This window comes from Ailuropoda melanoleuca, chromosome 15, assembly GCF_002007445.2.
Source record: "Ailuropoda melanoleuca isolate Jingjing chromosome 15, ASM200744v2, whole genome shotgun sequence".
NCBI classification, from domain to species: domain Eukaryota; kingdom Metazoa; phylum Chordata; class Mammalia; order Carnivora; family Ursidae; genus Ailuropoda; species Ailuropoda melanoleuca.
Window position 1 is genome coordinate 72,347,625 of NC_048232.1, and position 10,961 is coordinate 72,358,585.

Here is a 10,961-nt window from a genome sequence, read left to right on the forward strand (position 1 = left end):
TTAAACAGCTTGCCCACCCCCACCCAGGATGTCCATGTCCTAATCCCCAGAACCTGAGAAAATGTGACCTTACATAGTAAAAGGGACTCCACAGATGAGATTAAGTTAAGGACCCTGTGATGGGACATTATCCTAGATTACCCAGATGGATAATCACAAGGGTCCTTAAAAGGTTAAAAAGGAGGTAAAAGAGGAGGTTAGAGTGATGTGATATGAGGAAGACCCATCTGATGTTACTGACTTTGAAGATGGCATAAAAGTGACATGAGCCACGAAATGCAAGTAGCCCCTAGAAGCTGGAAAAGGACGGGAAATGGAATGTCTCCTAAAGTCTTCAGAAAGGAATGCAACCTTGCCAACACCTTGATTTTAACCCAGTAACACCCATGTCAGATTTAGGGCTTACAGAGCTGTAAAATAATACATTTGTGGTTTGAAGCCACTGTATTTGTGGCGTTTTGTTACAGGAGCCACAGAAAACCATATAGTATCGTTCTCTACGTTACCAGAGGATTCTTGCCTTCTTTCCAGGCCAGGAAGTTTTTTTCTGTCTTGAAAAGCCTTGACTTACACAACTTGTCAGAAGCGGCATCAGTTACGTTAAAGTGAGTACGCACGTCCCACCCTAAAATGGTCTGGGGTCACCTTACAAATACACAAATGAGAGAATGGTAAAGGAAACATGGGCTGTGTCTCCGGGTTTTCCTAGCCGAGGCATAAGGTGTCCTACGGCAGCACAGATACATGTACTTTATGAGGGCATGTAAAATTATGCTACAATTCACAATAACGCGGGTAAACATGGAAACCAAGTGAATGTTCCAAAATATAACAAATGGCACTAAATCAAGAATCAAAATTATTGGCCGAAATGAAGCTAAAAAATATGAAAGTGTATTTTTTCTCATACACTACCTGCATCCTCGTTGCAAAGGGTCTGATATACGGTCAGCAAGAGTGTTTCTTCTCCCATTGCTCCATAGTATGTCACTTAGACGTCCATTTGGTGAGTTCAACTCCCTATAAATGATGGATGGAGAAAGAAGAGCAGGCTTACAATAATGCACCAATGGGGAAATCTGACATTTTTAAGAAGCTGAGCCATCCTAACTATGAATATATTTCTTTCCAGGGATTGTCAATAAAATTTTATACCATTCTGTAAGAAGTTCATGACCACCTTTTGTAAGATAAATTCCTAGGTATTGTTGGATTTTTTTGTTTGTTTGGTTTTGGTTGTTTTGCATTATGAATGATATCTTTCAAGTTAAATTTTTTCTAATAATTTCCAGGGTATAGAAATGTGATTCAATTTTATACACTGTTTTTTTTTAAGATTTTATTTATTTATTTGACAGAGAGAGAGCACAGGGGAAGGGGTAGAGGGAGAGGGACAAGCAGACTGAGCAGGGAGCCCATCGCGGGGTTCAATCCCAGGACCCTGGGATCATGACCTGAGCTGATGGCCGGCACTCAACCAACTGAGCCACTCAGGCTCCCCCAATTTTATAGACTTTTAAAACTGCAAGCTAGCTCAACTACCATATTAATTCTGAATTATATGCCTGTAGATTATTTGGGGGTTTTGACGTGAACAATTGCTAATCACCTGCTAATAGTGACAGCTTTGTTTCTTCCTTTCAATTTTTTATACTTTAAATTTCTTATCTTATTGCACTAACTTACAACTCTAAAATAGTGTTGAACAACAGTGGTAATAGTGGACATCTGTGTCTTTCCTACAGACACATTTATTATTTATTTACTAAAGCAGATAAAGGTTGCTTGCACAGGCCCCTGTGAGCTCTAAGAATCATTAGGATTTACAGGATATTGTAGGTAGAGAGGGAAAACCTAGTGAAATTGAGAAACACTTTTGATAAATTGCTATAAAAGGTTTTCAAAATGACAAAACTAAACATATTCTTACCATATGACCCAGCAATCATGCTTCTTGGTATTTCCTCAAAGAGGTTAAAAACATGTCCATACAAAACCTGCACTTGGATGGATGTTTATAGCAGCTTTGTTGATAATGGCCAAAACTTGGAAGCAAACAAGATGTCCTTCAATAGGTAAATGGTTTAATATACTATGGTGTATCCAGAAAATGGAATACTATTCATCAATAAAAAGAATTAAACTATCAAGTCAAGAAAAGACATGGAGGAACTTTAAATGTATATTATTAAGGGAAAGGAGCCGATGTGAAAAGGCTACATACTGTATGATTTCAACTATATGCACTGCATATGACATTCTGGAACAGACGAAACTATGGAGACAGTAAAAAGATCGTGGTTGCCAGGAATTGGTGAGGATGGGATGAATAGGCAGAGCACAGAGGATTTGGGGGGCAGTGAAAATGCTCTGTATCATACCAAAATCACGGACACATGTCTTTAATACATTTGTCCAAACCCATAGAATGTACAACACCAAAGATGAACCCTAATGGGAACTAGGGACTTGGTGTGACAATGATGTGTCATTGTAAGGTCATCAACTAAAACAACTGTATAACTCGGGTGGAGGACATTGACCATGGGGGAGGCCAGGATTTTGTGTGGTCAGGTATATCAGATATCTCTATACCTACTTTTGGGTTCTGCTATGGATCTAAAACTATTAAAGACCTAAAAGAAGGTCTCAGAATAAAATGACCTACACCTCTAAGTCTTTAATTTTTTGTGTGTTTTATTGTCATATTCATTTTGGTACATATTTTTTAATTATAGAGTTGAGGCTTGAACTATGAAATACTTCAATCAAAAGGAAGTTAAGATGGGAAATTGCATGCAAAGATGCTGGAAAAGAAAAGAAGAGGTGTGTGGAGTTGCAAAAAATAAGAAAAGGTGATATGGACACGTGACAAGGTGTTAACGCTCAAGGAATGGAGCCACCAAAACAACGTAAGTTTCAGCCTTTACAAAAATTATATATGCCTGATTGTTTCTGATGTAAACAGGAACTTATACAACATTTCTCCCAGCAAATACAATGTTTGCTGTATTTTTTATTTACTTATTCTTTGTAGATTGCTTTATCAGGTTAAATAAATTCCTTCTATTTCCAGTTTGCAAAAGCTTTGGGGTTGGGGTAGGTTGTTTGTTTGCTTTTTCATTAGAAAGAAATGGTGAATTTTATTGAATGTCTTCTTTACATCTGGTAAGATGATCATATTTTTCCTTTTAATTTGTTAAAGTGATGTTACATTAATCAAATTTCCAATATTAAACCAACTGGGCCTTCTTGGAATAAAAACAACTTGGTCATAATGTATTTGCTTTTTAGCATATGGCTGGATTTTCTCTGTTAATATTTTGTTTTATATATTTTTATTCCTTTAATGATCATGTTGAAACTGACTTCTTTCCCCCTTATAATGTCCTTGCCTCGCTTTGTTATCAAGTTGTGAAAGCCTCCTAAAATGACCTGGAGAATATTCTCTTTTTCTGGTTGCTGATAGAGTTTGCATAGGATTGAAATACCTGTCCCTTAAATATTTGGATGACTATCTTCTGATGTTTTTCATGTGAGAAAATTTTTAGCTATTCATTTAATTTATTTAATGGTTATAGGGCTATTTTTTTTTCTATTTCTTTTGAGTCCATTTTGGTAAATTGTGTTTTTCTAAGAAATTTTTGTTTTTTAAGTTTCCAAATTTGACACTGAAGTGTACATTAATATCCGCTTTTGTTTTTAATCTATTCAATACGTCTTCTTTTTTAAATTCTTAATATTATTTATGTTGCATTTCTCTCTTTTTCTTGACAAATCTTGCCAGAGGCTTATCAATTTTATTTTCCTTTTCAAAGAACCAACTTTTATCTTTATCAATCTTGTTTATATGTTTATTTTCTGATTCATTAGTTTTTATTGTGTCTTTTAAATTATTGTCTTTCTTATACATTTTGGGAGTTTATTCCACTGTTCTTAACCCATTGATACTCGGTTTTTAAAATATTTTATCCAGCATATTTGGTCAGTTTAGATAATAATATGAGATAATTAGTCTACAGTTTCCTTAGAAATAGAAAACCCTTATTATATTTTTCAACTTATCTTTATGAATACCTTTAATAATTAAATTTCTACTCTTATTTGGCATCAATTAGTTTATTCAACATGATCTATAAAGTGGAACTTCTAATTCTTTAAAACATCGAAAGAACTCATTTGTAAAATTGCCTGGGCTCAGAGCCTTTTTCAGAGTTAATTATTTGAAAACATTTTTCATTTTTGTCATGACTGCTGTTCTAGTTAGGTCTTCCATCTCCCCTTGAGTTAATTTTAATTATTTTGCCTATAAATACAATATAATAATTTTGTGAGAATTTTGGATGTATCACCACAAAATTCTACATAGTGTTTTCTTAAATTTTAAATCTTTATATGTAATCTAGCAAGAGGAAACTAGTTTATCCATTCCATTTCCTTGGAATTATAGGTATAGTAGCTTCTATTCTGCTTCTCAAGAGAAATTTTAGAAACAAACACCTCTCCTCTCAAGAAATAATTGGGCCACATTTGCCAGGAGTTACACAATTTAAAAAGTAATAAGGGTATATCTCTCATTGTGTGTCTTTATCTTGCTTCTTTTTTTTTTTTTAAGGTTTTATTTATTTATTTATTTATTTATTTATTTATTTATTTATTTGTCAGAGAGAGAGCACACAAGCAGGGGGAGCAGCAGAGGGAGAAGCAGGCTCCCTGCTGAGCAAAGAGCCAAATGTGGGACTTGATCCCAGGACCCTGGGATCATGACCTGAGCCGAAGGCAGATGCCTAACTGACCAAGCCACCCAGGCTGCCCTCTTGCTTCCTCTTCTGCCTTCTGGTGTCCAGACACAGCAGGCCTGGTTTCTGGCAAGCTCCTGATGGCTATCTGGTGAGCAGAATTCAGACACTTCGACCAATATGCCTGCCAGTCATTATTTTACCTACTCAGCTTCTCCACTGTGACTTGTGAGTTATCTTCATCAATTCAGATTGGAGAGAGTAGGAAACCCATCTAGTTTAAAAGTCAAGCCTCAATCCCCAATTCATTTTTACCAGGAAGCCCTTCACCTGAGAGAGGCCTCTGGCCTACATTAATAGAGCTGATACGTTGATGCAAAACAGATGTTTACTCTACAAAGCAGGACTCTGAACGGGAGGAAGGAATTATTGACTTCCCAAACATAACCCCTAACATATTAGAGACCTCTTTCCATTCTCAATTTTATGTGTTTGTGGTTTGTCCTTTTTTCTCAAAACACCTTTCCAGAAATTTGCATGTCGGTGTTTCACAGTCTAAGATAAGAGATTCAGTCTGGGTCAAAAGCAACTGTAAAGACCTCAAGTGCATGGCTTTATAGATCTTCCCTCTAGTGTTACTCTAGTCACACATTACACCTTCTTCACATGAACTTGCTTCCCCCAGCCACCTTCTCTCCCTCTAACAAATTACGACCCCCCGCCCAAGCCAGGTTTCATAGTTTCTGCTTATTCATGTCAACCGTTTGATCACGACCCTTAATAGTCCTTCCTCCAGCTCATAACTTTTCAACAACTCCTCTGACACTACCCACCAGCTGTCTCAGGATATCCATTTTGGATTCAGGAGGTAGGGCATCTTACTAGCCTGCTCATGCCTTCACACCAAGCCACATCACTGATCCTGAGAATCTTAGGGAATGACTATGGCCCAGGGCCAGTCAAGTGTCTGCTCCTAAGCCTACCCTCTCCGTTTGGCCTCCTCAATAACAGTTCAAAATTAACATGTTGAAACAGAATTCTTGATCCGTACTCTTTTTCAGTCCTTAATGTACATTCCCCATCTCCATAATGTGACCACCATCTGCCAAGTTGTTCTCCTTGGTTCTCCTATGTGTTCTCCTTGGTTTCTCCCTTTCCCCCTTCACCTCACTCACACACTCTCATTCATCACGTCTTATCTTTCTTTCTCTAAGGTAGGTCCCAAATCCATCCATTCTTCTAATTCCCATTAGCATCTCCTTAATCCAGGACACCATTATTTCCTATCTGGGTTATTACCACACCCTTCTAACAGCTCCCTAACCAGCTATTACACTTTTGACTCTTTCCATCATTCTATCCACATTCCTCACAGCAGCAGTAATGATCTTCTTAAAATACACAGCGCCCTCACTTAAAATCCTTCAGTAGTTCCCTATTTCCCTTAGAATAAAATCCAGTCTTTTCTCATGCCTGACACAGTTTCCCATGATCTGGTCCTGACTAATGTCTCCACCTGACCTCACAGTTTGCCGCCCCCACCCACAGTGTGCCAGGCATACGAACTCCTCCCAGTGACTCACGACCCCTGAAGGTCTTTCCTGCGTTAGGGCCTCTGCACAAGCCTCCATTTGCTTGCTCCTCACTTTGTTCTTTCACTTGTTTTACATAGGGGATCTTCTCTGAAGAGTCCTTCCTTGGCCACCCTGTCCAAAGGAAATATCCCCTGACTTATATGTAATTCTTTATGTCATTCCCTTGTGCTTTCATATTTTGCCTATCCCCCTAAATTACAGGGAAAGAAACTACAAAAAAAAAAAACCAGAGAGAAAGCAAAAGCCATAAGAAAAGTCAAAAACTAAGAGAAGGGAGAGGAGGAAAGAAATTGAAAGGAAATCGACATAAAATTACCAAATTCCTTAGAGAAAAAAGTTCATAAAATTAATAAATGCAAATGTTGTCCACCCCTCAAGTGAGCATTCTGAACACTTATTTCTAAGTCTAATAAAATGATTTCTAGCTTTCCTGCCTTCAAGATTTATGTCAGCGGATCTTCCTTCAATTCTGGCAACTACAATATTCTCTAGTTGGAGAACCTATCAAAATGAAGGTTCAAAATGAGTTAGAAGCATCTGAAGACGTCATTAGGAGCCACTAGAAGAGTCTAATGCTGCTTTTCTCATTGTGAGTTCGCACAGCAAGCATCCAAGACAAGTTTTAAAATAAAACAACCCTCCCTTAGGGCCATGGGTACATGAGGCATCATTTCCCCACAATAGCCTGACCCTCTCGCCTCCCTTTGTCCTCTGCAACACCTCTTTGTAAATCACAGGTGTTTGTGGGCATAAAGCCCATCAGAAGGGAGTTTATTGTACAGAGGTCTTTCTTTGCCACTTGTTCTAAACCTGTTCAGAGAGTGCTCCGTGCCTTAGACCAAATCTCCATAAAAATCAAGAAACAAGAAGTTTTCTGTACTCCTGCCCAGCAGCCGCACTATGACATTAGTTTCGACAGCTCTGTGACCCGGTATTATCCCAACTTTATTCACTAGTCTCTTTTTCTCTTTCTCTCCATTCCTTTTTTTAAAGCCTACTGGCATTTTTTTATCTACTGTAAAATAAAAAGGAGGATTTTTTTTAAAGCACCCTATGTGGCAGCCAGAAAAAACTATCTGCAGTTACTGTAGTAATGGTTTCAAAAAACACCTGCAAATCAAAGAAAGACACCATTGCAGTGTCTTCAGTGTTGTTTTTTGTGGGGGGTTTTTTTCTTCCCTTAAAGTTCCTTCTTGGCCATTATAGGGGAGGCTCGGGAATGAATTTATGTGACAGCTATGAAGTTAGTATTAAAATTGTGAATAGTGCCCTAGCAGTTTTCATGCCCTTACTATAAGATCTCCTCAATTTGCCACACAGCGGTGAATAGGGTAAAGAAGGGGGGGGTGTCAAATGAATGCGAGGAGGAGGGTATGTGAATGGGAGGGTTTCCCTAGAGGGAGCAGCACGGTAGTCACGCGGAAGAGTGATTTATTTTTGAAATTCCAGGAAGAAAGGCCAAGAGAAGCTGCCTAAGAGATCCCGAAGCCTGGGGTAGGGGGTGTGAGATAAATAATACGTCTGTACACATTTAGCAAGTGTCAGCGCCAACTCTAGAAGCAGGGACTGGGGCAAGGGCGAGGGGGGAGGTGTGATGGTAAATCCATTCCTCTGGTCTTCCAAGATTGAATATTAAATGCCAGCAGGGAGCAGATGCGGGTAGGGGCTGCAGAGTGCGGGTAAGGGCACGGAAGGAGGGGGTTAAGCGTTTATCTCAATGGAAATTAACCACTTGGGGAGAATTAGGAGAGAGCCCGAGCAGGCTGGGCGGGGGGAGAGTGTCTCTCACTGAGTTTAAAGAGAGGAACTCTTCTGGCGCAGTGATTTGGGGAGGGCGTTCAGAAATCCGAGGTCCGCCGGACCACAGAGAGCAAGGCGGGGCCTGCCCTCCGCCGCCCCCGCGGCCCCGCCCCCGCGGAACCCCCCACCCACCCCGTATTAGCATGCGGGCCGCAGAGGGCCGGCCGGGCGGGGGAGGGCGGCAGTGGGATCGCCGCGCGGGGCGCATTGTGGGCCGCGCTCGCCTCCGCGGGGGACCATCTGCTCGCTGTCAATGCATCACCTGCTCGTCTGGGCCGTCGCCGGGGCAACGTGGGGCGGGGGGGGGGGATTAAGGAGCGTGTGCGTCTCGGTCCGGGCCGCGGCGGCGGGGGCGGGGCGTTCCTCAGCCGCCCCTTGCCTGGGACGGTCGGCCGGGCGGAGAGGGCCCGCGACCACAGCGGCTGGCTCAGCGGTTCGCCGCTGCCCCTCCGGCTTCGCAAAGACAGCCGGGCCGCCTTCCCTCGCGGTGGTGGCTGGTGTCCCGAGGAGGAGCAGACAGCAATAGATCCAGCCCTTTGAACCCACCCAAAAGGCGAGAAGTGTGACCTTCGCGTCTACCTGGAGCTTCTTGGGCCATGTCCCAGGACCGGCGTCTGCAGCCTCCTGCGGGGCAACTGACCTGCCCAACCCGGTCCCTGGAACCGTTCTGAGCAACGCCCCTGCAACGCCGTTCTGAGCGTCCCGCAGTCGCTGGGCAACCACAATGGGGTGCGCATGGCGGGCAGACCCTTCCTGGCTCCTGTCACCTAAGTTACAGATAACTTCCGCACCGCTCATCTGATATTTTGGTCTGCCGCCCAACGCCCAGACTGGGAGACTTTGACATCAGAATATGAGTGACACTTGCTCTTTGGGGGAGGATGGTCCCAAGGTTTATCAGAACAGGTTTATTTTCCATGGAGAAAGTGGTTCTGGGGATGAAAATCCCCAGAAATCCTGAAATCCCCTTAGTCCTGTTCCTCTCACTAGAAATGCTTTTGTACAATGAGCGACTCAGCCAACAGCAGGGGGCAGAGCGAGGCTGTGGATGGAAAGGAGTGTCCGCCTTGGGATTACATTTGCTCCAAAGTCACCAACAAAGGTCCTTCCTATCTGCCAAAGGATTCCATGCCCCTTAAACTCCCTTACCTAAGTTTTCCATGGACTCCACAGAAGCAACATGTTATTAAGCTTTAATGGTAATGGTAATAGATCGTGTTTTCTTTCTGGGCCGGCTAAGTACTTTTATTCCCCTGCAGAACAACCTGAAGCAGCAGAAAGTTGACATTCACCAAATCCCAGGCTGGACCTCCCAGACCCATATCTGAAACATTCCCAGCCAGGTAAAATCCCAGCCCGTTTCTAAAGATATCTGAGTCAAGCAAGCCCCAAACCTGTCTTGTTACATCTCCCAGGGGCTGGCAGCTCTTGAGAATCTAGTCTTTCTTTGACTAACTTAGTCACTTCAACCCTTTTCCTACAGTCCTGCTTTCTGAAGAAACAGAGAAATTGGCCTTTTTTCCAGTCAACGATTTGTGCTGAAGAAATTATTAAACTGTCCATTAACCTTCTCAGATTTTCTCCTGTCTTTGAGTCCAGCCATTTTTCTTCTCTTTAACCAAACCCTTATTTAAAGTTACACTAAATACAGGGGTACCTGGGTGGCACAGTGGTTAAGTGTCTGCCTTCGGCTCAGGGCGTGATCCCGGCGTTATGGGATCGAGCCCCACATCAGGCTCTTCTGCTATGAGCCTGCTTCTTCCTCTCCCACTTCCCCTGCTTGTGTTCCCTCTCTCGCTGGCTGTCTCTATCTCTGTCAAATAAATAAATAAAATCTTTTAAAAAAATAAAATAAAGTTACACTAAATACAAGTTGGTAATTTCGATCCTATGCATTCCTCCAACTAAAATCTCAGAATCAACAAATACCATTTCTCTCATCCTTTTATGATTTCTAGATATGAGCATAAAAATTAGACTAATTTCATGATTAAAATTATGGTTTTAAAATTTACTGTTGCCACCATTTTATTTGCAGTCCCTATCATTTATATGCAAGAGAAGAAAGTCAATTAAACAAATACCCATGTGTTTTGACATAATAGATGAAGGGAAAAAAACAAGTGTGTAATGTATTAACTTGCTTAAAAGATAAAGAAAATTCTACCCATCCAAAACTGCTGTTAATTGTGACTTTCATGGATTAAAGTTGAGAGTTCTGAGAAGGCAGGCTCTTTGATTCACAAGGTACAGTTGACCCTGGAACAACATGGGGGTTAGGGGCACTGACCTCCTACATAGTCAAAAATCCACATAGAACATTTGACTGCCCCCAAATTAACTACTAATAGCCTACCGTTGACCAAAAGCCTTACCTATAACATAAATACCACATAATCTGTATGTTATATGTATATATACTGTATTTTTACAATAAGCTAGACAATAAAAAAGTTATTAGGAAAATCATAAGAAGAAAATACATTTATAATACTGTAAAAATCTGCATAGAAGTGGACACATGCAGTTCAAACCCATGTTATTCAAAGGTCAGCTGTACTTCCAAAATCATAGAATCATGGCATCATTCCTATTCAAAGAAGGATGAGTCTGAGTCCGACCATCCTCTCTATCGACAAGGTAACTGAAACAGAAGTACAAGTAACCAGCCTAAGACTGTTACAGACAGTAGCTGCGGATGCCCAGGGCACTCTCAACCCCACAAACCTCCCGAGGGAGCACTTTCCACACCAAGAACACCTCAAAATGCCTTTTATCCACTCTATTCCTATTCCGACAGCTGCTGGCTTCACAGCAGAGATGAGAA

At 41.4% G+C, this 10,961-nt stretch overlaps 1 protein-coding gene across 1 annotated transcript in view; it reads right to left on the reverse strand.

The window, feature by feature from the left end:
• Window positions 1-8,724, reverse strand: part of C15H12orf42 (chromosome 15 C12orf42 homolog) — a 148,939-nt gene extending 140,215 nt beyond the window's left edge. The window contains exons 1-2 of the mRNA XM_034643408.1: window positions 8,714-8,724; window positions 916-1,020 (exon numbers count right to left, since the gene is read on the reverse strand). Of these exons, the coding sequence (XP_034499299.1) occupies window positions 916-921 (6 nt within the window). The 5' untranslated portion in view covers window positions 922-1,020; window positions 8,714-8,724. The remainder of the gene's footprint in view (window positions 1-915; window positions 1,021-8,713) is intronic.
• Window positions 8,725-10,961: the final 2,237 nt, after the last annotated feature.